General features: G+C 37.2%; 1 protein-coding gene across 1 annotated transcript in view; it reads left to right on the top strand.

Moving 5' to 3' along the window:
* nrip2 (nuclear receptor interacting protein 2) overlaps positions 1–26,266 on the top strand; it is a 49,472-nt gene extending 23,206 nt beyond the window's left edge. Inside the window, exons 2-6 of the mRNA XM_006633690.3 lie at positions 2,134–2,454; positions 18,685–18,767; positions 21,696–21,841; positions 22,568–22,620; positions 24,727–26,266. Coding sequence (XP_006633753.2) covers positions 2,134–2,454; positions 18,685–18,767; positions 21,696–21,841; positions 22,568–22,620; positions 24,727–24,828 — 705 coding nt within the window. The 3' untranslated portion in view covers positions 24,829–26,266. The remainder of the gene's footprint in view (positions 1–2,133; positions 2,455–18,684; positions 18,768–21,695; positions 21,842–22,567; positions 22,621–24,726) is intronic.
* The last annotated feature ends 1,271 nt before the right edge of the window (positions 26,267–27,537 follow it).

The raw sequence follows: 27,537 nt of genomic DNA, 5'->3' as shown, positions 1-27,537 counted from the left end.
GCATACAGAAGATCCAGTAGAGATAATCAGCATTGGTTTGGAGATTAAGGCTTTAATGGAGCAATAAAGAACACTTGAAGCTAAAGTGAATGATCGGCAAAGCAAGGGTCTTTTGCTTTAGCATCATTAAGTGGCAGCTCAATGGATTTCAAAATGCAATGCGAATATGTTTCAAAGGAGCGCAGAGATTTGAAGCTAACTGCCTCTGATGCAGTAGGATGCTACATGACTTACAGTATTACTGAAAACAGTTTGTTCCCTTCAGGGTGGCCAGAACTTTTTTTTCCTGTTGTCGTTGCTCTTTTATTTCTTTAAGAAATTGAAAAAGGAAAAAAAAATACCACCTTACCCAGAACACAATGAGTTTGGCTTTTACAGGAGAAATTAGCTGAGCACTACTTGTGGAGGTGTATTTTTCCCGATCTTTTAAAACCAAAATAATCCTCAGCTGGTGCTCGTTATTTACTGAAATTGTACTGTACCTTTTTTTTCAATCATTAAGCCCACTCCTTTGACTTCTTCAGGAGGAAAAGACCTGCACATCACAAATAAAAAGAAATCTCACAGCAGGTGACTAATCTTCCATCCAAAAGACACAGAATGGTATTACTTTCTCAAGTAACATTTTAGCATATTATGGAAAGTAATGGTCTGCATATATCAACAGACAAAAACGTCTAAAAAGGTCAGTAATTGTGGAATTAGTAATTTACATTCTTAGGATCTTAGCATTAAGCAAGAGAGATAGAGCTGAATGAGTAGGACAATTTGACTGACAGTTTTGATCTTCTAGGCTGCAGTATTAAACCATCCATTAGGTGATTGTAATCAGCTAAACTGTTTTAAAGTGTCTGACCTGAGCTAAGATCAAAACTACAGCATTGCACTGAAGCTCTGATGGACTGGTTCATTGAAAGGGAGCTCTGCATGTCTGGCCTGCTGGAGACATTATTTGATGGTCATATAGAATAATTGCTGTATGACAAATTTGCATGTGTTTCAAGTAACTGTATTAGTCCATATTTTTATGATTGAATTCATACATAGTGCCTTGAAATGTATTCAGACCCTTGTTCAGTTTTCACTAAAGCTAGCAGTCATGACACTTTGATGTAGCAAGTACAGTAATATTTGTTGTATAATCAACCTGCTCCACTGAAATTCTAAAAGAAAACTGGAGAGGTCATGATTGCAAAAGTACTCAAATCCTTTACTGTGCCAAACCTACATTTATTTAGGTGCACAAAATTAACGCAACAAGGCTCTTAATTAGCTGAGCAGTCTTTGCCTGTGCGCAATAATATTGGATCAAATGATTTCAGAGTAAAGTCATATATCTCTGTAAAGTCCTTCAGTCAAGTAGTGAATTTCAAGCAAAGATTTAACTACGAAAACTAACCTTGAGCTGTCCAAATCAAGAAAAGGGTATTAAAACTTAAGGACAGTGAATAACCCTTTGAGTATGGTCAATTCAAATATTAAGAAGTGTAAAAAGGTGTAGGTGTATTTGGAAATGGATGGAGCAAATTACAGGCACATCTAAGAGGAGACCTGGTTCAGTCTGCTAAAGTGCTAAACCTAGGACATAAATTCATCTTTCATTTGGAGAATGAGACAAAACACGAGGCCAAAGCTAAACTGGAGTGCCTTAAAATTACAAAACTGCATTTCGTTGAGTGGCCCAGTCAAATTACTGACTTAAATCTTATCGCAAATCTGTGTAAACATTTCAATACTGCTGTCCATAAGTAATCCTCTAGCAACTTGAGATAACATAATAAAATTTGACAAGAAGAAAGGACAAAAATTGCACAAAGCCTGTGTGAAAAAGTTGATAGAGACTTATTCAGAAAGATTTGTGGCTGTAAACACCAACAAACCACCAAATATTGGGACTGGATATTTATACAGTACAATCAACATATTGCAGTATTTGCTTCCTTTTAGCTTTTGCTGATAATTTTTTGCAAGTTATCTTACCCTTAGTAGTCCTCAGCTTTTAGGCTTTGAATCAAATATTCTGTTTTAACAATGTGTATGTATGACTACACAAACTAAAGGACCCAGAAATACATTTTCTCTGTCCACGATGACCTCTTTAATTTCTGTTCACCTCTCCCTTCATTTCTACAGCAACCTCACAGCATTGTACAGCGGCGCCTCTTAGAGGGAAACGTGACGAGGCTGAGGGGGGAGAGCAGAGACTTGTCCACCAGGGTGCGCTCCCCACTGGCAGAGGAGAAGGAGGACAGAGAAGCAGCAGAAACAAGAACATCCACAGTGGAGAAAGAGTCTCCAGAGGAGGGAGAGATAAAGGAGGTAGAAGCAGCAGAGGAGACAGGCACAAAAGGGGAGAAACGGGAGAGAGAAATGTTGGAAAACACAAGGAAGGAGGAGGGACAGACGACAGAAGATAAATCCAAATCCTTAGAGGCACTGGTTATCTGCTGCAAGGTACAAAACTAGGAGGCTCTCAAGTTTTGGGGCAGCAAAACTTTTTATAACTAAGTATAAATATTCACCTATGATGTTTTAAAACTATTACAATCAGGCTTGTTGCTATTGAAATTAATCAATAGGTTGTACGGAGTCACTGCCCTTGTAGTGAGCAGATTTAAATCAATAGATTGTACAGAGCAGAATTTCATAGACAATACATTGAAAATTATTGAAAAACAATGTTACTTTCTCTATATTATTTCTTAATGGAACGTACTTTTGTCACTTTTCTGGTGGATTTTCTCCAAGATAATATTGTTATATTTATAGTTATACACAATAATTTATTTTAGGAAAACAATTCATAAGAATTATTGTAGCTATTTTTTTCTAATTTGATTAATTAAATTAGATGGTTTGATTAGATACAGTAGTTTCACTTGATTTCAACAAGTGAAAGGGCTACTTCTGACGCCAGATGATTATTATTGCCAGGTAGATCTTTTGCTCCTTGTTTTCTATTTACTGTATCTCTCCGTTTCTGAATACGTTAAAGTGGCTATCCAAGATCAAAGATGCCAAAGTCTTGTGGGTCTATTGGATACTGGATACAGGCCAATGTCTATAAAATCACATCAGTTTAAATAGTTATTTAGTGACATTCACAGTTTTATCCCAATAGGAGTACTGAAACATAAACAAAGGTGAGTTTAATATTAATTAGTGCATTTCTTCATTTGGCAAACATTTTATCTAAAGCCACTTACAATCACATGTGGTCAAGATACAAAAGGTGCATATAACATGAGCTAAACGGAACATTTCAGATATACTGTATTACGATTTAGTGCACATCATAAAGATCATAAAGATCAATGTTAGTAAAAGAGAACCACTAAGATATTATAATATTGTGCTAACTTTGTATGTTTACTTACTCATGCAATGTTATTTCACTATTTAGCTACTGTCACAGTAGCAGTTAGCTTTGTCAGTCACTGAAAATATTGTAGGACAAGGTATTAGGCAGCTCTTCAATTGCTTCCTCCTATCCCCACATTCTTAGTAACGGAGGCTATCAGATAATTTAATGGCTTCTCGCCTGCAGGTACTGTGGGAGTAAGAGAGCTGTTTAAAAAAATACCCCTTAAAACATGCTTGGGGAGAATATTCTGAAATAGTCCTATAATTTCATTTTATTGATTCTAAAGGTCTTGTGATAATAAAAAGTCAGAGGCTGTGGTTCTATTGGTCTGACATTTCCATTCCACTCACATGCATCTCAACCTCATTATCACAGAGATGATAAATATGCACAGACTCAATCCATAGTCTCTGCTGGGCTGAAATGGACCTGCAGTGCGATGAGGCTCTGTTTCATAAGCTGAATTCACAGACAAATATTGCTTTTTTATGAGGCCTTTGGCAATTGTTCTACAGAAAATACAGTTTAGGTAATCCATACCCCAAGTGTGTTGGGCTGCACACACATTAATTCTGACCTAGAAGATTACTGACTAGTTTATTTGATTATGCAATTTTCATTGACTTTACAAATCCAAAGAGAATTCAGCATTTACATGTGCATTTATCGCTCTTATCGCTGTACATTGTGGGAGAATTGTCATTTCAAAAGAAACTGCAATTGGGTGGCCTGGTGATGTGACAGGACTGTTTCCTCGGAGTTCACGTGTCCTCAGATTCTGGACAGGGGTTCCTTCTGTGTGTGGAGTTTCCTCTGACCTTTCAAAGACATGTCCCTGTGTATCTGACTATAGACTAGTGTCCCATCCAGGGTACAGTTCTGCCTTCTTCCTTATGCTTCTATTCAATAGGCTCAGTAGTTGCCACAGACCTTCCTTATGTTAAAAATATTTTCTTCTTTCCTATAAAGCCTTGCATATTCCTTATTTTGTCTTATGACTTTTATGCCTTTGGGGCCTTATTTTAACTTGGGACTCATTTAGCATGTGATACAGTCCAGAGAGTACTGGTTCTTTTATACTAACAGAGATCTTGATGATGTGCACTGAATATGTCTGATATACAGTATATTTGAAATGCTCCGTTTAGCTACTGTTATACAGTACGCACCCTTTGTATCTTGACCAGATGTGACAGTAAGTGGCTTTGAATAAAAACGTCTACCAAATGGAAAGAAATTTAATCAAATAAAAATAAAATATTATTTTGGCTTTCAGTTCCATCTCGCAAGAGGCATTGAGCTGTGGCCAAACCTTTGGTTAGCTTTTCTTAGTGAACACAGCTTAATAATTAAAAAGAACCTCAGAAAGATTGGCTGTGTTAAACTATATAATAATAATAATAATAATAATAATAATAATAATAAGAAGAAGAAGAAGAAGAAGAAGAAGAAGAAGAAGAAGAAGAAGAAGAAGAAGAAGAATTAATAATAATAATTGCTTACACTTATATAGCGCTTTTCTGGACAATCCACTCAAAGCACTTTACAGGTAATGGGTACTCCCCTCCACCACCACCAATGTGCAGCATCCACCTATATATCCATCTACAGTACATGAAACATCACATTTATTGTGTCGGATTGCATCTTTCCTAAAAACTAAATCAACAACTTTACAAAACTAAATTGAAAATCAGATAATTCATGTTATGTATTAGTCTAGACTGGCAGATTGTGTGTGCTGTAAATTGGGGCCGAGTTCCACCCTCTGTGTGTCTGTTTTGTGAATTTTAATAAGGAATAGAGGTGTGTAGATGAAAACTGTTCCCCTTTCCAAATGGCCCATTTGCAGAAACATTTAGGGAAGGCTTATTATATTAGCTAAGGTACAGAATGAGCTACTGTATTTGTTTATAAACAAGTAAATTACATCAACGGGCAATTTATTCGAAAAAGTCCATGAAGATCTTTTTGTTTTGGAATAGTGAAGCTTAATTAGTTAATTCCTGAAAAAATAGTACTGTATAATGATAAAACTTTGTTATATAAAAACATGAACCAATCACAGGAAAGGGTTCAAATGAAAGCAGGTTAGTAGCAGACCAATTTCAGAATTTCATCCAAGATATTTCTAATATTGTTAGATATTCTAATTCAAAAACATGGCTGCAAAAAATCAGCCCTGGGTAATCGGTAGTGGATTTGAACCAGGCAGAAACTAGCCGTCTCTTGCAAACAAGAATTTGTTTAATAGTTTCGAATTTATAGCTTTATTGATTCATGTCAATTCAGCCTATAAAGGGTCTCAAGAGAGAGATCTCCTTGTTACGTTAGTACAAACTGTGATACTATGATCAGACCCTTTTGCTCATCTTCAAAACCTGGTGAAGGGGACCCCACCACTTCCCTAAATGAGCCTGTGCTCCACCACTTTCTGTATATGGAACATAGCTTTTCACATTTTCTTTTTTCTTTTGTTAAACATATTTAAAACATGTTCAGTGCAAGGAACTTCTTACCTCTTACTTCTTACTTCTTACCTTATATTCACACGCCAGCAGCCATATCATCCTGCAGCTCACAACTGGCAACCCACTGAAGCTAGGCAGGTGTGAGCCTGGTCAGTACCTGGATGGAGACCTCCTGGGAAAAACTAAGGTTGCTGCTGGAAGAGGTGTTAGTGGGGCCAGCAGGGGGCGCTCACCCTGCGGCTCATGTGGGTCCTAATGCCCCAGTGTAGTGACGGGGACACTAGACTGTAAACAAGCGCCGTCCTTCGGATGAGACGCAAAACTGAGGTCCTGACTCTCTGTGGTCATTAAAAATCCCAGGGCGTTTCTCGAAAAGAGTAGGGGTGTACCCTGCCGTCCTGGCCAAATTTCCCATTGGCCTTTATCAATCATGGCCTCCTTACAATCCCCCTCTATAAATTGGCTTCATTACTCTGCTCTCCTCCCCACTGATTGCTGAGCTATGGCTGCCGTTGCATCATCCAGGTGGATGCTGCACATTGGTGGTGGTGGAGGGGAGTCCCCATTACCTGTAAAGCGCTTTGAGTGGACTGTCCACAAAAGTGCTATATAAGTGTAAGCAATTATTATTATTATAATTATACCTAAGACTTTTCCTGAAAATATTCAGTAATTTTCATTTGTTGTGTCACCTTTTTCATTTTGTACCAATATTTATTTTCATTGATGATGTACAGTACAGTCACCTTGATAAAGATGAGCAAAAAATAAAAACTGTATGATCATATAGAAAATATAGGGAAGCTATATTCTTGTATTCTAGTTTTTTGTTATTAAAAAGTAATAATTTTACTTCTCAAATAGATAGATGTCAAAATTACTGGCACCTCTAAAGATTCTTATAAATTAAATCAAATAAAATTACATCCGCATTCATATTCTACTTTTTATGTTCATCTGAGTCTTAAGGAACTACTGTATATGATGGAGTTCTATGGATTCCTTTTTCATTGGGTTATAAAAATGAAGTAACATGCAAATAACATCTTTTCATCCATCAGCCACCACCATGGGGAAAGGCAAAGAACTAAAAAATGAACAGAGACCTCGGACCTTTATAAATTTGGCAATGGGTACAAGGAATAAATGCAAACTAAGTACTGTATACCAAGGCAATAATTAAGAACATTTAAGTCACTGTAATGGTGGTAAACTTGCCTGGTAGAGGATGCAAGTTCCCTTCAAACAGTGAGGAGGATGGCTTGGGAGGCAAGGTCACAAGGTCCGAGGTCACATTTGAAGAATTACAGAACCTGTTTGCATCTTGGGGTCACCAAGTTTCCAAATCTACAATTGGACACCACTTCCATGCCAATTGTCTGTTGTTAAGGGTGCCAATAACTTTGGAGGTGACTGTATCACTTACTCCATGTCACTACATATAAGCCTTTTTTATGCAGGATCCAAGTACTGTATACTGCACTTACCCAAGGGAATGCCAGTCAGTGGAAGGTCATGAACAATAATTTAATATGTCTGTGTCTAATATCCCCTTGTGTATGGCAAATGTATTCCACAATATCTCAGTCTCAGTATTTATCAAGAATCATGTCCATAAAAGGAACTTTTAAAAGTAGGACATACAATACAGTAACAGCATGTTTCTGAAGGAAATTTATTTGGAAATTCCATGCATTATAACAAGAAAATGGGACACTTGCAATCTGAAGATTTGCATACAGGATATGCAGATGCCTCCTAGAGATTAATAACAACATTAATAATGATTTAAATTGTATACATGATTATGTAAAAATATGAATACGTTAATAATTTATTTAGCCTGGTGATATTGATTTGTTAATTATACAAGTGATATTGGTTTGTAAATGAAATGTTGAGAGGGGTTTCAAACATGCCTGTGAAAACAGAATAATAAGAACTGCTTGCCATTTTTAGATGTGTGTCTGAAGTCATCACCATTCTGAATAGGATTGAATAGGATGTTAGGGCATGTAGAACATAAATAATTACAATAGGGAAGCAAGTATTTTGATCTACAGTACACAATAAATTAAAACTACAGAATCAAGGGAGATACGTATATTCATGCAACAAAGTCAATGGATGACATCTTTATGAAAATAAGCTTTGAAGCTTTGATGTTTATAAACTAGCTGGCTGGAGAAACAGCAACTTCTCTGATATGACTATCATTGTTTTTGTTATTTTAGGAGAACTATTCCTGGAGCAAAAGTTAAAGAAACCATAAATCTGAGTCCATTTTTCTAAATGCTTGTGTCCATTACTGTCCATGGCAGAATAAAACTGTCTCTCCCTCAAGAATCTAGAGGAGCTGGTGTATCAGGGTGCGAGTATACATCAGTATACATCAGTACATGAGTATAGCTCAGGTTTTAATCAATAATCATACTCATTTGTTTTCTGCATAAGACATACTGTAAGAACTTAGAAATGATATAAAGGACAGGATGTCATTCAATGTATCTAGCCCATTTTATTGCTAGTAGCTAAGGATTTCATCCAGCCATTTCTTTAAAGAAGCCAGGGAGGTTTGTTCTGGACTCCAGCATGTGATGTGTTACCCACGGCTGAAGATGTAAATAAATGGTCCATCCATTATCAGTACATCACTTATACTGGTAAGGGGTGCAGCAGTCTTGAGCCTTATAAAGAGACACAGTACACAATGTGGGGACTCCCACCTGGTTGGGATTTCAATCTAGCATAGAACCAAGGAAAGGGGTGATTTAGAGTAGCCAATCAAACCGGAGAGGTGGGGTAATTGCAGCACCTGGCCAGAATCTACATAAATTCAAGGAGACCATGCAAACTCCACCCAGACAGACATCCAAGCTGGGGTTTGAAGTGGCAAAGAAAAAAAAATCAAAACACCACAGTGCTGTTTGAAAGAAGTGGTGGTTCGCTTATCTGGAAAATTTTCTATTTTGAAGACTAACCAACCTTTAAAAATTGTAAATGAGTCCAAAGGTCTCACCAGTGGTCTAGACTCATTCAAGACATCTCATTGAGCTTTTCTGGGAGAAAAAATCATTTTTTTATTCCATATTTATTGTATTATATTCCATTTGTTTATGTTTCTCAAAGGTTTTCTTTTGTCACTACAATAAAAAATCACAGCAAACATACTTCACCCTTACAAACGCCAACAGTGGCTGTTTAAATATTGACATTTTTTTATAAAGATACAAGACACCTCATTAAAAAACAATGTATCTCAATTTTTCAGAATTACAATAATATCCATAACTTACTTTAGAGAATTAAGAAAATAATTTTAAAATGCAGTCTCTAATAAATACAACTTATTTAAACAGCATAGCCAGTCATACAAAGAATGAAACTGCAACAGTTTTTAGAATACACTGATATCCATCATTAATCAACATTACGTCTCTAATTTCAACTGTTCAACTGAAGCTAATGTTCCACCTTCCTTCAAGATGCAGCTGAAAGTGAGTTTTATACATATGGAGAAGGACATTCATCTAAATAATTTCATAGCCAGAGTATAAAATCGAATTCTTTTTTTCATCTGATTTGGGATGACATCTTTAATTTATACCTCCAAAGTGACTCTTCACCACCTGACTCCTTAGCTTTTTGACACCAATACACTTCAAATCAGAACTCAGCAAGAAGTACTATCATGTTTAAAGTTGTTGTTCACTTAATCTGATGAATGATTTTATATCCATAACCATTTTCACATGGGCATGGTAATTAATCAATTTAATTGTTATTATATTAGTGTTATAATATTATTGTATTAGTATTAATAATATAATTATATTATTAAATACAAAATTCAATTTAGCTTTGTATGACCAGAGTACAAAATTTAAAATGCTTTAATAGGATTTTTCCAAAACGTGCTACTGAAAAACATCCCATTTTATTTTTCTTGGCAAGATTTGAGATAATAAGCTTTCACTAGTATATTTTAATAAGTTCTTTGCGTGCTCACTATTAAAATTATGTACTCTAAAATTAAGTGACAAGTAGATGTGTTAAAAAGTGAATTGATTTATCCAAGGGCAAAATACTATCTGATGTGTGGTAAGAGTACTGGTGCACTTTGGCTGCCATCGCATCATCCAGGTGGATGCTGCACATTGGTGGTGGTGGAGAGAAGTCCCCGTTATCTGTAAAGCACTTTGATTGGAGTGTCCAGAAAAGCACTATACTGTATACTTTACAAGTGTAAGGAATTATTCTTATTGCCAAATATAGACTTAGTTGAATAACCCTAAGGATTATGTGAAATCACATAACATATTTTATAAATAAACATATAATAAACATATTCTAAATTGGTATTATTGGTCTTCAAAGTATTCCTCTTCCTAAGTTTCTACACAATCTATAGTATATATTTGAATGAGATACTTCTTTAATAATTGGATGATAACTGACTGATAAAGTTATTTTATTTGCTGTTTTGCAACATACAGTACAGTGGTACTAAAATGATTATCACAAAGACTCACATATAGTAAATTAATATAATTCATTTTTCACAACAGTGTTAACCTGTTCATTGTTAACCTTTGTATAAATGGAATTCACAAAGTTTCCAAATTAGTGTCAATGACAGGCAAAATCATCTTGCTCTTACAAGTTCAGTATTTTACAACCTTCATAAAGATTACTGTTATCAAGATAATCGTCTTCAAATTAACATGCATATATTTGCATAATTGGGTGCTAATGGGGGTCCCATTGTCATTGCTTGTATCTGTAAACAATAATCATTGTCAAAGAAAGAAAAATAATTCTTATAATTGCTAATTAAAATCAGCAGGAGGATGAAAAATCTGTCATCTAAAGAGAATGTGCTTCAATTATGTCAGAATCAGGGGTATTTGTGTAAAAGGAAGAGTATATTTTTAGTTGGAATTCTGTTTGCAGATGCAATGTTCTAGATCAGTGGTTCTCAAACCGCAGGGGTTCCGTAAGCTCTCAAATAGGCTATAAGAAAAATAAAAATTTGCTATCAATGAAAACAAAAAATTGAGTTACGATGGCTTTTCATGGCTCCAAGAAGTCAGAAAAATTCGACATACTGTACAGTATCTTCTGAAACGTCATCTTCAAATTCACTCTCTGAATACATTTCTGTGCTTTCGCTGCTAGAGCCAGAGGGTACCTCAAAGGTGTCGGATGAAATTTCCTCTTCCATTTCCACTTCATCGATCTTGTTTGGAGATACTGTACAAATATTTGCCATTTCGCCATCCGGCTAATCTCAAAAACTCTCGCAATGAGAGAAAATAGCATGTTACTGTGTAGAAGGATCGCTTAGAAATTGCTGCAACCACGAGAGAGAGAAAAAAGAAAAAGAAAAATGTGACATAAAACTTAAGAGACTTCACGTCACAAGGAAATGAGAAGTTCATTGACCTAAATTCAGATTCTTTCTTACAAACAGCTTTTAATGAAGAGTTTTGGTGCAGCACCGAAAACGAATATCCAGTACTATCAGAGAAAGCTCTGTTCTTCTCCCGTATGTGACTACCGATCTGTGTGAAACCGGATTTTCGTCGTACAGTACGTGTCCACAAACACAAAGTATCGCAACTGATTGGATGCAGAGTCGAACATGAGACTGCAACTCACATCCACAACTCCAGCTATAAAAAAAAAACGTAGAAGAGGCAAACTCACTCATCACGCTGAGATTGTTCTAGTCCTACTGGTTCGAAGTAAATGTTGCTTAAAAATTATCAGCACTCTTTTAAAAAAAAATACATGTATTGTTGTCTCACTGTGTTTTACTTAGTCATTTTGCTACCAACGTTTCGTATGTCGTCTGGTTTTATAAATCTATTAGTTTTTTTTCCTTCGTTAACAATGTAAACAATTAAACGGTTTTCAAACCAGAAGGAAACCCTTCTGGTTTTCTTCTAACTTGGTCAAACCAGTGGTAAGAACTTTGATTATTTTATTCTTAAAGAGTATTTCAGTGATTAAGCTTTATTGAACTTTATTGAATCGTAGACAAGTTATCATGTGATTAATCCATCCATGTTCACTTCCGGTTTTCCTGGTGAGGGTCGCGGTGAAGACGGAGCATAACCGGCAAGCAACAAGCTCAAGGCAGGGTACACCCTGGACAGGGCGCCACTCCATCGCAGGGCAACTGCAAAGCAATCATACTATACAGTACATGGGGACAATTTGTAGGCCACAGTAAGGGCTGGGATAACTCCCCTACTGTTCTCAAGAAAGGTCTGAGGATTATCGGTTTAACGTCTCATTGGAAAGACAGCACCCACTACAGTATAGTGTCCCTGCTACTATACTGGGGCATTAGGACCCACACAGACCACAGGGTGGGTAACCCCCACTGGTCCCACTAATACAGGTCCCAGGAGGTCTCACAACTAGGTACTGTCCAGACTCAACCCTGCTTAGCTTCAGTGGGTTGCCAGTTGCGAGTTGCAGGGTGATAAGGCTGCTAGCCTAACGTGATTAATAAATGACTGAAATATACTCAATGGGCTCATACAGTGCTTACAATTAAAACAAAAGCAAATGATAGTTTCTTCCGTAATAATTGGCTAAATTGCCTCTGAATAGCAGTCCTAGAATGCTTTTTGCAGAACACCGTCATAGCTAATCCTGAAAAGTAAGAAAAAAGGTTGCTGGGGATCTGCGGCATTAGCTTCAACAGAAAAAGGGTTCCGTCATCGAAAATGTTTGAGTACCACTGTTCTAGATGATGAAAAGGAAATGACGGATGTACTAAACCACTATTTCACTCAGATGCTGACTTTGAAAAAGTCAACAGTATGCCTCAAGCAGCAGAAGGTAGTTTTTTTATTAAACAAAATAAGTTTTCCTTTCAACTGTCGCTTAATAATAATAATATCACGTTATTGACCCTTTACAATTTCTTGCATTAGGAATTATCTTTTCATATATCCCAGCTTGCTCTCCATGAGACACACAGACAGGGAGAGAGCCTGGGGTCAAAGCACAGGGTCTGCCATTATATGGAGGATTCTTCTGCCAGCTGCAGGATTTGAACTGGCAACCTTCTAACCACAGGTACAGATCCTTAGCCACAGAGCCACCTGTGAAGAGAGGTGTAGTACCCATGGACTGTAGAACAGCTAAACTAGTGCCGATTCATAAGAATGCTGACAAAGCTGACACACATAATTATAGACTAATGTCTGACTTCTGTTACATGCAAATGTTACAGGGTTTAGTGTGCTGAGTGAGTTAAAGAAGTGATGCCATCTATCTACTGTATGCTTTTGGCATGGTGGAGTACAGGGAGTTGCACTGTGCATGTTTGGAGTGAATGATTGGGATTAACTCCTGGCTAGGGCATTTGTCACATAAGGTTATGGAGAAAAACTGTTAGAACTGGAGTATCACCCACATGGGGGTGGCACGGGGGTGCCGTGCAGTTCTGGGACCCAGGGTTCAATTCCTGACCTGGGATGCTATCTGTGTGAAGTTTGTATTTCCTCCCTATGTTTGCGTAGGTTTCCTTCAGGTGGTTTGGTTTCCTCTCACAATCCGCATACATACATGTACTGTACTCATAGGTTAATTGGCTTCTGGGAAAATTGGCTGTGGTGTTTGTGTGTGCCTTTGACAGACTGGCTTGGTCTGAACAAGAGATAGCAATTGTGTATCTAAGTTTGGAGAAATAGTCCTGGCAGTTCATCTCTAGGGAACAGAACGCTACAAATTGTACAGAATAAATAAAGCACTATCAGATACTGTAATGTACAGTTAACACCTACCTGTTTACAATATGATAACTTTCAAATTTCAACAAAACTGAAAACTTGTGTCCCACACCACTCTTCTTAACTCCGAAAATATGAAAATAAAAAAAACAAAACAACCAGTTACTAAAACATACTCTAAATAAAAGGTAAAATTAAAAAACACAAACATTAGGCTAATTATGTATATAGCTTGCTGTATTTTATTTATTGTTTATTTTAATATATCCTTATCAAAAAAGAATACATTTACCACAAGAGTGTACATTAATATATAAAATACTATAATATTTATTGCAAAATCCTTCAATCAAATCTTACATTAATGCTTAAGGGAAAAATTGCTTAAATGCATAATTCCACTGCAAGTGACCTCAATGAATAACAGGGTGTACACTGTACCTTACCATTCATCTACTGTGTGAGTACTGCTAGGGCATGTTTGTGTGCTTTTGAGATGGCTAGAGAATATACAGATACATGTATACACATATTGGTACATGTAAGCACCTATCTTTTTACAGATTATTCTAATACACTAGTAACTCCTGATAATTTCACAGACAATGATAATGAATGCTGTTTTTTCACAACACTTAAAAAGATGCAGGAAAACTGCATTGTTGAGCAACTCTGAATAATATATCTTGTCACAATGTTCCTAGAATGTATTTCTTTCATTGGTTCTATATATGATGCATTAGGATATTTCTTATGAAAGTTTACAAGGGATTTTCTGCCCCATCAGTTTGCATCTGCATTCTTACAACAGCAACACTGGCAGCTGGAAGAGATATATCAGCACTGAACTGGAGGGAAGCACAATTAAAACTGACCTTTGATGAACAGTTGGATTCTCCAGTTGGATCATTTCTGGAGGGCTTTTGAAATTGATCAGCTGCCTAAAACCCAAGACACCAGTGCTTTACAACACAACAGAGAAGTCACAGCCATTAATTTACAGATATTTAGAGCATCTCAACAAATCCAATTCCCCTCTTACATATTTTTGTCTGTTACAACTTGGCCATCCCCAGGCTAATCTTGAGCCTCAAGCACTTTTAAAATAACATCTTGAATTGAACATCGTCAGTATTCAGCAGTGAATCAGATTGAAAAGTGAGAAATGTTCAAATTCAGGGTGGATAACGAGCAAAATTATTTGAGATTATATAGCCCTGTAACATTTACATCCGGGTTCAATGTTGTAGGGAAAACCAGTTCAGGGACGCCAAATATGTAATCATAGTGGCTCTCTGAAGGCACCAGTTTTGTAGGGTTTGGGCATTTACTGAGACAATTATTAATTGTAGCAGTAAATCACAAAGTTGATTCTTTTGATGGCTTTAGAATCCAACCATGCGACATAACTCAAACAACGCGCACACACAGGTACTAATACACGAGGATACATTTATTAATGCATAGAATATGCATATAAAACTAACAGATCTTATCGAGTGGGTTATCAGAATACAAAAGGTATATATTCAATCAGTTACAAAGAGTTACATATATCAAGAGGACATACGTTCAGTATATCATTCATTAAGAGCGTTTCGTAAAGTGAACTTGGTTACAACTTCTACATTAGATACTCAAAACAAGTACATAACTCTTAGGAATTAAATTGATATCAACTGGTTGGGATAACAATTGAATTCTCGAGCTGTAATGCATTGAAGTTGAATACTCATCCAATCTCTGGGGATTCAGATCTCCAGCTGGCACAAAGAAACAGTTGCAGGCTGTTGCTGTCCAATCCGCGCTCTCTGGCTCCGTGCCAGGCTGTGCTGTGCGGCTTGCGACGGTGCGCTGCTGATGCTCACTGTTGGCTTTAACTAGCAAAGTTTGTGCACAGGAGAAAAGATGACTGTGGGTCCCAGCAAGTCAGGAAGAGGACCGGTTCGTTCCTGATGAAGAGCTAGTTCTGAATAGTGATTCAGCTGTCCACAGTTCCGACCTGTTCACGAGGCCTGCTGCTGGTTACTCTCTTGCAACCTCCACTCTAGACTCTTAGAACAAAGGAAAGTTCTGACACTCGGACACACTGGCCGTTCCGTGGTTGTCCGGGCTGAGTCTCAGGATGGTCAGGAGGCGCGATGCGAGAATGTCCTGCCCTTGGGAGCCTTCTGCTCCTAGGCCGTCCTGCCCTGGAATTCTCCTTTGAATTCCCTTTAGAACAGTCCACAGATTCCTCTCCAGAATCTTACTGAATCTTGTTGAATCTCCCTTTCTGAATCTGAATCTGAATCTTAATCTAAACCTGAATCTAACAGGCTCTCTGTGTTGCCTGTTTTTACCTGGAGGAACTTCAGCTCATTGATTGGCTGAAAGTTCCATGGGCATCAGAGTCCCACGTGGGTTACTCGGCCCTACCAGTCCCTGATTGGTTGATCAAGGTGAGATATGAGTCACTTAGTCCTGACACTTAGTAATGCAGTCCAGATGTCCAACTGGCACTCCCTAGACAGATAGGCGCCAATGGATGACCATTGATCATGATAGCCAGGCTTAGCTAAGTGCATCCCCCTTTGGGAGCTGTCCTTATCAAAAGAAAACATCTTGCATGAATGGTTTCTCTGTGGCTGCACCACAGAGATGAACAGAGAAATGGGGCCTAATTTGGGAAAGCTCAGAAACACTTAATTCTGCCTTATTAATAAGCCTCACCGCTACAATGTATTGTAGGAAATGTATAAGGGGAGGGGTTTAGAGTTTTTTGCTTCACAGCAGAATTTCTCTCAATTTCTAGCAAGGTGCAGTAAAAGTACTGTATAAAAAAGACAATCATGAGAAAAATACATGAATTAAAAAAAATCATTTTATCCATTCAGGAACTTAAAGTGTCCATCAACTTAACCTTCACAAGCGAGATGAGAACTGTTCAGGCTGGCCTCTGGAATATGCACTCTCAACCCCATCCTTAAGTGACTGAGCCATATGAGAAGGCCACCCCATCCAACTCTCAAATATCTTTACCTTTCCCTTTTCATAAAATACTCTGCACACAACATGCTGAGAGGTGAAAGTGTGAATTATATTGTCAAGCTCTGCTAGCCCCAGGCAGAAACCTGCCTCATTCTTTACTGAAACAAGCTTGAGTTTAAAATGATACAACTGCCACCAGCTGCATGTTTCACACATTTTATTATTCTCAAAGTGCAAAGTATTTTTCACATCATGTCAGCGTATTGCTTTTTCTTAGCAGTTGCTCGTGCCCTCTGGTGCTTCTCAGTAAATAGAAGGAATTTTTAAGCATGTCAATGAAATTTTTCCAATGTTAGGGCCCAGAGAAGTTACTCTAACCTCTGAGATTACTTTAACTTGTGTTTGCAGCACAGTAACTTTATCTAAGTATTTATTTATACATTTATTTTATAAATATGTGCCATATACTGCCCAGCAAAAATATTCCATAATAACCCTCTTCATATCCTTATGATATATACTGTATACTGTATGATTGCAAGTTCCACTTAAAGGTTTCAATTCCAATTTAATGGTAAAACATTCACAGATGTACAGTAGATATATGGGACCACTCAAGAATTGGTCAACTTTGGCTGTATACCCTTGCAAGTTTTTAAATTAGCCAGGTTTGTTGTTGCATCAGCTATGCATGAGAGCCACCCATAATCATGGCTCTTTTGAGGCCTAGTCTTTTTTGAGATCCTAGTGCATCTTATAATCATGTTATCAAATTCTGAGCCATTTCTATCAGATAAGATCACTTTATTAGCCATATACAATTTCTTGTATTCGAAACTCATCTTTTCACATTGCCTTTTCACATTTCACTCAGGGATTCAACAGAGTATTCCTCTGCCAGCCATAGGATTTGAACCAGCAACCTTCCACCCACAGGCACAGATCCTTAGCCACAGAGCCACTGCTCCACCCTATTCCTGTACCTTTGGCTTATTATTATGGTAGGGCAGGGTCTATAACTGAGGTGAAGCATTGTGCAACTTTCGCTTTACTGTTTTTCAACTCGGCAGTATAAGAAACACAAATGGTAAATTACAAGCGTTTTGCTCAGCAATAATTTATTTACCATTCCAATTCAGATTTATATTTATATTGCACGATTCACAAAGTAGTTTCCTTACCTATGCGTACCCCACACCCATATTTAATATGTATTCACATTTTCTTACTTTAGGCATTGCAGTGTATAGAAAAATAATAAAAATGATTTTACATATGGCTTCACATCTTTTTTTAGATTCGAGAAAAAGTACTTCTCCAGGAAAAGCTGTTTGTACAAACTTGACACACACTGAAAACGGAGGTCTTCACTCCCTTTATAACCACTATTAAACATTGGTAATGGCCCCATTTCTATATACATGACTGTTCGTATACAAAATAGAATAGTGTTTAAAAAATGGCTCTGTGTGCTACTGATCCACACTGCAGAATGGGTTGTGTGACAGGAAGAAGGCTGAGTCTTTAGAAGAACTGTTTATCAGAGCTTGATCATGTCGTGATGGAGTCCCTGCTGTGGTGCTGCGTGCCTGTAAGGTCTTTTCCATTGCTTTAGAAAAACCACTCAGCTACTGTATTTTCTTGAGCTGCTGTACAACTGATTGTCACGGTGAGTCCAGGACCCCACCCCTCCCCCTGCACACATAAACAAAGCCTAAAGCAAAGCAGCTGAGATGCATGGAGGAGATGAAAATAAATGCCTGTCTGAAAATCACTGGAAAGTGAAAGCCTACCAAAAGACAGCAAGCCAAGATACATGTTGAGAAAAAAAAACTGAGCTTCAGCATTAAGCATCTGTCATTTGCTAATTATATACTTAATACAATTTAAAATGGCATTTTTTATCAAGAACAGCAGTGCTGAGTGATCAGATAATTCCTCATTTCCAGACTGAAATAAAGGTTTGACCCTTGATGACTGGAGTTTGAGACCCCTTACATACATGTTTTTTGTTAACACCTCAACCTTCCTCATCATACTAAATTCAACCCAACTGCTGTCTGTGTCAGTAAAGCAGGCCACATGTAGGCCTTTTACTCACTCTACCATTGTCTCTGTTTCCCTATAGTGCTGTGACAAGGAGCTGAAGGCAACAATCAACACAGGCCACCAGCACAACTTTATATCCCAGAGCTGCTGCAGACAGCTGGGGTGAGTTTGGGCTCCTCTTCAGCAATGAGGTGCTTGAACACTGTAGTGTCCTGGGAACAGAATTAACTAATTTCAGTTCACATGGTCTCAATGTGCAGCACTTGAACTTAAGCTGGGAGTTTAAAAATTAGGGTTTGAAAATATGTACAAAAATGCATGTTTCAATTTGGCTTCTGGCACAAAATGTTCTCTCTCATGTATTCATGATGTATTCATCTCGGGCTTCATTGAACCTCACCTTCCTACCAAATTCTGAATGATAGCAATTCAACCCACACAGCTTCAGACCATGGTGTTTACTGTGGTGTAAAGAATGGCTAGCATGAAGTCACAGAAATAACAGGTCAGGAAAGTGACAGGTGTGTTTTTTTAGTTTTCTTTTTTTGTTTTAATAGTAATGATATATTTAATATAAATGTGTGTTTATGACTAATTGATGATTAATAAGGGGTATAATATGATTTGGTGTGAGATATGTCAGTCCAAAACAACAACAACAACACAACATAACAACCACCACCAACAGAGAGGTTACAACAAGCAATATGAGGAACATATCATATGAAAGCTATGTTAAAATAAACGTATTAGGCTGCATATTGAAGCAGTGATCACAGCACTGGAGCACTGGGTTCAGAAATGGACCTGTGTAGAAATTGTATTTTCCCCCCATGTTTGCGTGGCTTTGCTGTGGGTGTTCCAGTTTCACTGGTAGGTTAATTGACTTCTGGGAAGATTGTATGAGAGAGTGAGTGTGTGTGTGTTTGACTGGTGTACCATTCAGGATCTATCCTGTTTTGCATCTGTTGTATCTATGACCTATACCTAAAATTTGTAATCATTAACAATCTCTGCAGTCTGATCATTTAGACCAATGAAGCGGGAATTACATTTCTCTTAAAACCGATTATATAAATTTTTTGGTATCCAAAACATTTAACTCCAAAGAGAACTCATTGCACCATTTAATAAAATAATTAAATATAAATATAAAAATGTATTATTTTACATAAGAAATCTGTCTGTGTGTTTGTCCTTACAATCATAAGTATACAAAATGTAGAAAACAGTGTACAGAATGTTCACTTCTATTGGATAGTCCTTGTACATGAGATTATTTTACCACTTTTAAACTGTTTGTTAAAAAATCTCAAATACATCTCTTCAAGTTGCCATTCAATATGACATTTTTTGAGTGTTTGAATCATTTGAATAGGTGTTTATATACAGGTATGTTTGACAAAGTGAGTATTGTATTGTCTACTCCTCCCTTTCCCTGTGTGCAGGCTGCTGGGGATCAGTAAGGTCCTGTGTGTCCTTAATAACATATAGCTTCATTATTCTCTCCAGACTCTGCATAGGTATAAATGTGAGAGCCATTGACCTGTAGTTGTTAAGTTTAACTTGGTCTTGCAGTTTTTGGGATAGGATAATAACACATTTGGGAAAAATCCAATAATATTTTGTAGGATAATAGAGTTTGCACAGAAAGAAAAACAATCAGACACTACTTAAACAATTTCACGAATATCCTTTGATTTGTGGTGTTTAATATGAACTCAAACAGGTAACCATTATGATATATATTATATTTAGATTGGACTTTAAATAGGCAAAGGTTTGTTTTTTTCATTTTTATCTGGTACAAGCTGAATTTGTATAACTTGTTTCAGAGCTAAAAAATATCTCCTCGATGTCCTTATGAACAAGGACAGGAGAGAAAGAAATACAGTACCCTAATGGTCTAAGTGATTCTGATGACAAATGAAGTAAAAACTGGGAAAGAAAATGAATGAATATTGTGCGAAGGGCACTCCTTAATCAGGAATGTAAGAAATTGGTTCTTCAGTGCAGCAAGGGGCTGATTCCTTTCTGTCCATCATGTCTGAGAAACTAGTATGAATAGTTAAAATTAAAAGATTGAACAAGTTAGCTTATCTTGTATTTTTCACAAGATTCCAGATGCCTATTGTCCACACAGATATTGTCACCCCAAAATCATGTTTATCTTCCTCAGCTGCCAGTTCATTCCTTCACTTTTACCAAAATTAGTTTCCCCAAAGAGGAGAATGGTAATTTATTGTTTATCATATTACTATGGGGAGTGTATCTTGGTTACTGTCTGGCCTTGGTTTTTCTAGTAAAAACCCTTTTATTCAGTCATAAATTGGCATATATTTATGACACTGCCATTAGCAAAAAGGAAGCTTATAAGAGTACTGAGAACATTGGAGGAGGACGTCATGTAGTCTAAAGCCAAACTATGGGGATGAAACCAAACTACAGAATCTCTCATGAACATGGAACCAAAAAAGCTCTCTAATTGTCTGTTCCACCTGTGTCCTGCTTAATGGTTTTGATTACTGCACATTTGTGGCTTTATCAGATTGCTTTGAGAATGTCTGGAATACTTGGTAAGGTTGGGTTTAACCTGCTTGGTTAATGGTTAGCCTATTAGCCATAGGTTAAGAAGGCTCGAACCCCATTTAGAAGGACTGAACCAAGGGGCAGCTGCAAGGTGCACATGGGGTGATGACGGGATGCTTCACATGAATGAGAAAGGAAGTGTTTGTGTTCGATATACTGTACGGTATATAGCTAATTTAGTAATGATGGTGATTTCATAATGATGGTGATACAGCTGTGTGTAATTGATTTGACACTGTTATTCCTCCCAAATGTCAGGTAATAAACTTCATTTTATTTTCAAATAATTATTTGTGTGCTTAAAATTGGATATTAGTGAGGAAATATTGGAAATTCCTGATAGAAATGTTGATACTGTACTGTTTGTTATTTTTGATTGGTGCAGATGTAAACCCAGCACTATAAAATATAGTCATCAGGAGGGAAAACGTCTCCAGAACAAATAAAACATCTAAAACATCTTTTTGTCTAGCACTGAAGGCTAGTACTTTCTGTTTACAGGCTGAGGAGCACCCAGGAGAGTGGCAGCCATGACCAATCAGACTCAGGTCTCTGCCTGTCTTCTGGGATGACACTTGCTGGAGTGGTGGAGAATCTTGAGCTCCAGCTGGGCAAGGAGAAAGTGGAGTGTTCAGCACATGTCGTGGGTAAGAAAGAGAAAGCAAATGGCAACACAAATTCAAATGACAGTACTGTGGCTTCTCCAATGTTGCCACTTTAATCCATGTTAATCAATTTTACTGTGTTAAAATTCAATTTAACTGTTACTATTTTATAGCCCCTTTCAGTTATAGAAGCAAAAAGACATTACTGTTATGCATGATATCCTGTTATATACTGTATGATGTGTGTTAGTAGGAAGAACAAGACAACCATAATAGACTGGAGATTCAAAGTCACAAGGAAATGCTTTTGTTAAAATCAGTTTTAGAGACACTCCAGGCAATAACGATAAAGTGAAGGTATTTAAGGTAAAAGCTAGGATTGCCATGGCACCAAAAATAGGTCACATTCAATAAAAACAGCATACAAAAGAATTTATTCTTTAACATTAAAACTCTATGGGCTTCCTCAGTACATCAGCCCTAACCAGTAAGGTGTTACATTAAGTTAATCTCCACTGGATTTCTAAAATACAAAACTGATAAAAATGTTGCTTTTTAAAATAGTTTTCTGTAAATATAATGTAGCAAACCACAGTGAATAATTTAATTTAAGCCCTCTGTCACAAAATAATAACCAACTGCTGTGGTCTAAATTGGCTCCTGATCTGTCAAGTGTTTAAAAAGTCCCGAAAACATTTTAGTGGGTTTCTAATGGCTATTATTCTTTAAAGAATTAACTTTATTCTTCGTTTTTTTCCCCTTTTTTAGAGGACGACACGTTTGAGCTGTGCCTGGGATTGCAGACTCTGTTAAACCTCAAAGTAAATGAAGAGGTCTTCTTTTTGTTCAAAACCTGTTTCTTCTTCCTTTAATGAAAGCACTTCAAAGTACTCTGTAGCCTTCTCAGTTCATTAGCTTGGCAACGTGATCTGATAAATGTTCACTGGATTAAAAAGAGTACAGTCCATACAGGAACTGAATGTCTGTCTTCTTAAAAAAAGACCAAGTATATGAGTACAGTACTTGAATATTTATACTTGGCTTCCTGGGTGGGGTCACATAAGGAAGAGTTATGGATGCTAAAAGCTCTTCAGCTGAAGAACAGGGATTTCATTGAAGTTCTCAGCAGTCCTTAAATATTTTTCATATTCAAGAACCTTTAATTTTAAAAGAAAAAATATTACATACATTCCCGAAAAGGATTTTTAATTATTCTCTCATCAAAAAAGAACATTAATTTTAATTTAAAAAATCTCTTCAGATCCCAGATCTCTTCAGTAAGCCTCACAACCCCAAAAATAGAGAGCAATCAGAAAATATTGCTTTATATGTAGAAGTTCCCCTGAGATACTGTACATCTTCTCTCCACCAGAGTGTAACTGGGGCAAACCTAAGCAGTATTTCCTTAATTTGAAGTGCTTCATTGCTATAATCAACCATTATGTATCCAGAAACCTTGATAGAAATACAGTAATTGAATATCTGATTATCTGGGCTCTAAATATTCCCCAGTGTGCTTCTCCCTTTTTTCAGTAGTATATTTTTTCACTACCTATGGTCCAATAAGCTGAAAAGTACTTCATATTGTTGTTTGCAGACTTCGATTGGTAATGTTTTTTTAGATTTTTTGCTGCTTTTTACAGCATTCCAACAATATCAAGGCAATGCCAGGCCTGCAGTGACAAATCATACTGTAGTGTAATGGTATAGTAAGATATTTTTCTTCTTTCATGGACATTAAGCAAACTTAAACTAAGCAAACAGAAGAATTTAAATTGTTAACAAGGGCAGTCAAGAACACAATGAGTGAGGATAGTAAAGTTGCAGATTTGTATTGCTAAAACCAAATCAGAATTACTGCGAAGACATGACTGTATTTACTGTATTGGAAAGTTTAGCAGGCCTTGTTAGTATTGTAAATAACGAAGTCTTTACAAACATAGGCTTATCATACACTTTGTGTCATAGTTATCATTAATTATGAATACAACATTTTCTACACACAAAAATGTTACATTCATGTTTACTGACAGCTTAGGATCTCAAAGCATTAGTCATTCTATTCTACCAAGACACAAAGTAAGTAGACCATAAAAGCAGGAAACAGGAAAGGGAAATAACTTTTTTTGTGAGAATCTCTTTGGAGTATTGAAACTTTTATTAAATATTTTACTTACATGGATTTCACCTTTATACTGAGGTTTCAGTTGATATTTTATAAAATAATTCAAAAAGACACTGCCCAATATCATGTGTTCTCATTCCCAAATTTTACCTAATGCCTCTGGAATAGGCTCCAGTTTGCCAGCCCTGTAATAGAATGCAAGGTTGGACAGTGCCTGTGACAATACTTTTGGACATTCCAGTGCAGCTGAACACAGACAATACCAGGCTTACCAGTACTACAGCAGCAAAACTTTTATTTATTTAGACTATTCGGTTCAATTAATTTTAAACCAAAGTAGTTTCTCAATAAGGAAGGACAGAAGGAGTCTTGAATTCAACTGGTTTCATTTTATAGTCTACAAACAGTATACCGTACCATTTTTCACTGATGAGGCACAGAAATAGATAAAGTACAGGGTGGGTGCTAGCCTTTTCACACAGGGATGTTGGATGTGCTTGATTAAAATAAATGAAGCAAGCACCAAACTTTGGTGTTATTTGTTCACTTAGAATCCCTTTATATATCACTAGGACCCACATTTAAGCTCTGATACCATTCAGTGGCAAAATATGCAAAAATTCAGAAAATCTGAATACTTTTGCACAGACCTGTATATTGGATTCAGGTATTAACAATGTCATTGTGCTTGGTTCAGAAACACTGACACTCATGTACTGTAATGTACTTGACTGGAAGGAAGGAAGACAGCTGTCATTTTGCTAAGAAGAGTATGTTTTTTCTTTTCTTCCTTATGTTGCAGTGCTGTCTGGACTTGCACATGGGAGTCCTGAAGCTGAGTGAGTCCGATGTGGAGTTACCTTTCCTTGAGAGCCCCAAAGAAGATCACAATGACATCATCTGACCCGGCAGAGCGGTTAGCTTCCTCTTTCATTCTGAGTCGATGGCATCAAAACAATGAAAAAGGGCCTTACTTTCCATAGCAGAGTTGCAGTCCATCCCACGACATGACCACCAGGCCACATCTGTCTAATTGTCTTCTGAATGTTGAATGTGGCAGGATACAACTTTCTTGTTTTAGCTTTTTTATGGAAGGCCATAAAGATCTGGGTGGATGAAGCTATTACTCAAATACATCTGTACCCTGCACACACAGGCACACACAAAAGAAAAATCAGAGCAGCGTGACAGTTGTTCAAGTTATCTCCTCTCTAGCTACCTGACCGTGGAAAATAATCTCATCCGCTCTTGGGCAGTTAGTGGAAGTGCTGTCAGTCTTTCTGAATTGTACTGTACTTCTACAATACCTGTTTTACAGTCTCCATCTTGCAATACAGCTTTGTAAGAGTGTATGACAGCCAGCTAGAGCTGCAGGTTACGAATAAGGATGACAGTAATATTCCCAGGGAAAAATTTTCTAAAATGCAAGCAATGACCAATGACAGATTTCCTATTTAGCCAAGAAAGATATGTATAGTTTGTTTATTATGCCCTGTCCCACTAAATGGTGGCCTGAAAGACAACTATGCTTTCTGAGGATCGTATTTAGCTTCCTGCTTTTGAATCTGGGCATGTCTACATGTGGGTGTGCTTATGAGTGTGTGACTTATGCTCCCTTTTTGTTATAATCATTTCACACGGGAAAAAAAAATGTTGCTGTGTTTATTCCACATCTGTGCATTCCAGAACCAATCTAGCTCGGCTGCCAGGCAATGGCCTCATGTGTTTTCCTTGCTGTCCTTCAGGGGATATTAATCAAGCTGAGCGGATGCTCCATTTTGTACCAAGACACTGGCAGGGTTTCATTCTGGGAAACTGTTGTTTGTATTTGGCCAGCTTCATTTTTTTATTCTGGCCTTGGATAGGATCCTTGCCCATTCTATCCTTAAATCAACTCATTTATAAATTCTTTCTACTGTTGCAGAGCACCTGTGAAGAGTCAATATGTCTGTCTGTGACTGTGCGCTCCATAGGTATTTTTGGCATGTATACCGTATGTTTCTATTCGGCAGTTTTATGTTATCAAGCTCCATCAGCCATGTCGGTCTTTTCTTCTGCCTTGAGATGACATGGAAATAATCTGGTCTGTGTTCAATCGCAGTTTTGTAGCTGTATGCGCTCCACATCCTGGTTCGTTTTCATGGTAGGTAGTCTACAGAGTGTTAGTTGAATTAGCCTTTGCATACTTCCTCTTTTGTCATATTAAAAAGTTGATGTACTCTTTCTGAAGTTCTGTAAAATAAGTGTCTGGAACGAAGAGACTGGTGCTTGAAAGAAATTTATTTTTTGTGTTTATGGAAAGTATTTTATCTGCCTAATAAAATATGTATTCTGGCTATAAATGTCTTATTTTATTGCACATAAGTGAATGAATGGCTGACTGATGCATAAAGGAAAACACTACATGCAGAGAAAATGATATTTTGTTTAGTTTGGGCGTTTGTATGGGCATTAACAATCTTTATAAAAGGCAAATAAAGGGTTAACACCCCTAGAGGTAAAAGTAAATGCGTTATGTATTGCAAAACACTATCCATCTTGGAGTTTATAGTGAAAACGCAAGTTTGAAAGTGTGAAAACGCAAGGATGATATCAGCCAAGTTCTTGAGTGGGGTGTCCAGAAAAGCGCTAAGTAAGTGTAAGCAATTATTAAATATTAATTATTAATTATTAATTATTATTATCTCCTTCACATTAGCCGTTTACATCTCTCCTCCACCCCATCTCCACCTCTCCAGCTTCCACTTGGTCTCTCCTCATGCTGAGAGCTCTAGCCTCCTCGTCCAGTGGCCAGGAGGTTAACCCTCAGCCAAGTGGGTAAAGACAAACTACTGTAACTTTAAACACTGAATAAACCTGAAAAAATATGCCTAATTCCCGGCTGTTGTCATTCTTAGTGAAGTGTAAATTAAGAAAACCCTTATCCTGACTATAGTCTGAAGCATACCTTTCAGACATAGTCTGACATAAGTCCCCCAGCCTTAAGAGCCAGAATCCAAAAGGTTTGCTAGGTCTCTTTAACAGATAACAGACCTTTAAACCTATTATACTGGCACAATTAAGCTAATGATCAGCTCAATTATGTCATTAAGAACAGAGGTGGAGTAAACATCTGCAGACACTGTGGCTCTCCAGGACTGCATCTGTCCAGCACTGCCCTAGGGTTAGAGGTGTGTAATATTTTAGAACCATTGTTAACAGCTTTAGTATATGTTCATTTATTATTTGTAGACAGTTTCTAACAGACAAAAACAGTATATAAACTGAAGTGTTATCACCCTTTCCACCACTATGAAAACATACCAGATTAACCAAGCAATCTCTAGAAAAATGCAACCAATAAACATTTCCTTATAACAAGGGTAAAAACTGGCCAAAGCTACATGTCTGGTGTCTTAGCTGAGAAAAAATAGTTAACTTTGTCCAGCATTTTCCAAGCAGTGGCACATTATTGTCTCAGGAGAACCAGAGATGGAGTTGGAATTAATCCATTTCCTCAGTAACATGTATAACTTCACAAACATCTACAGGGTCACACTACAATGGGGGTTATGCAATTATGTAGTGACCAAATTAATAATATCCATATATGAGTGAAGAATATAAATGTAGA

This window comes from Lepisosteus oculatus, chromosome 7, assembly GCF_040954835.1.
Source record: "Lepisosteus oculatus isolate fLepOcu1 chromosome 7, fLepOcu1.hap2, whole genome shotgun sequence".
Lineage (NCBI taxonomy): Eukaryota > Metazoa > Chordata > Actinopteri > Semionotiformes > Lepisosteidae > Lepisosteus > Lepisosteus oculatus.
This window is presented reverse-complemented; position numbering and strand designations above follow the sequence as displayed.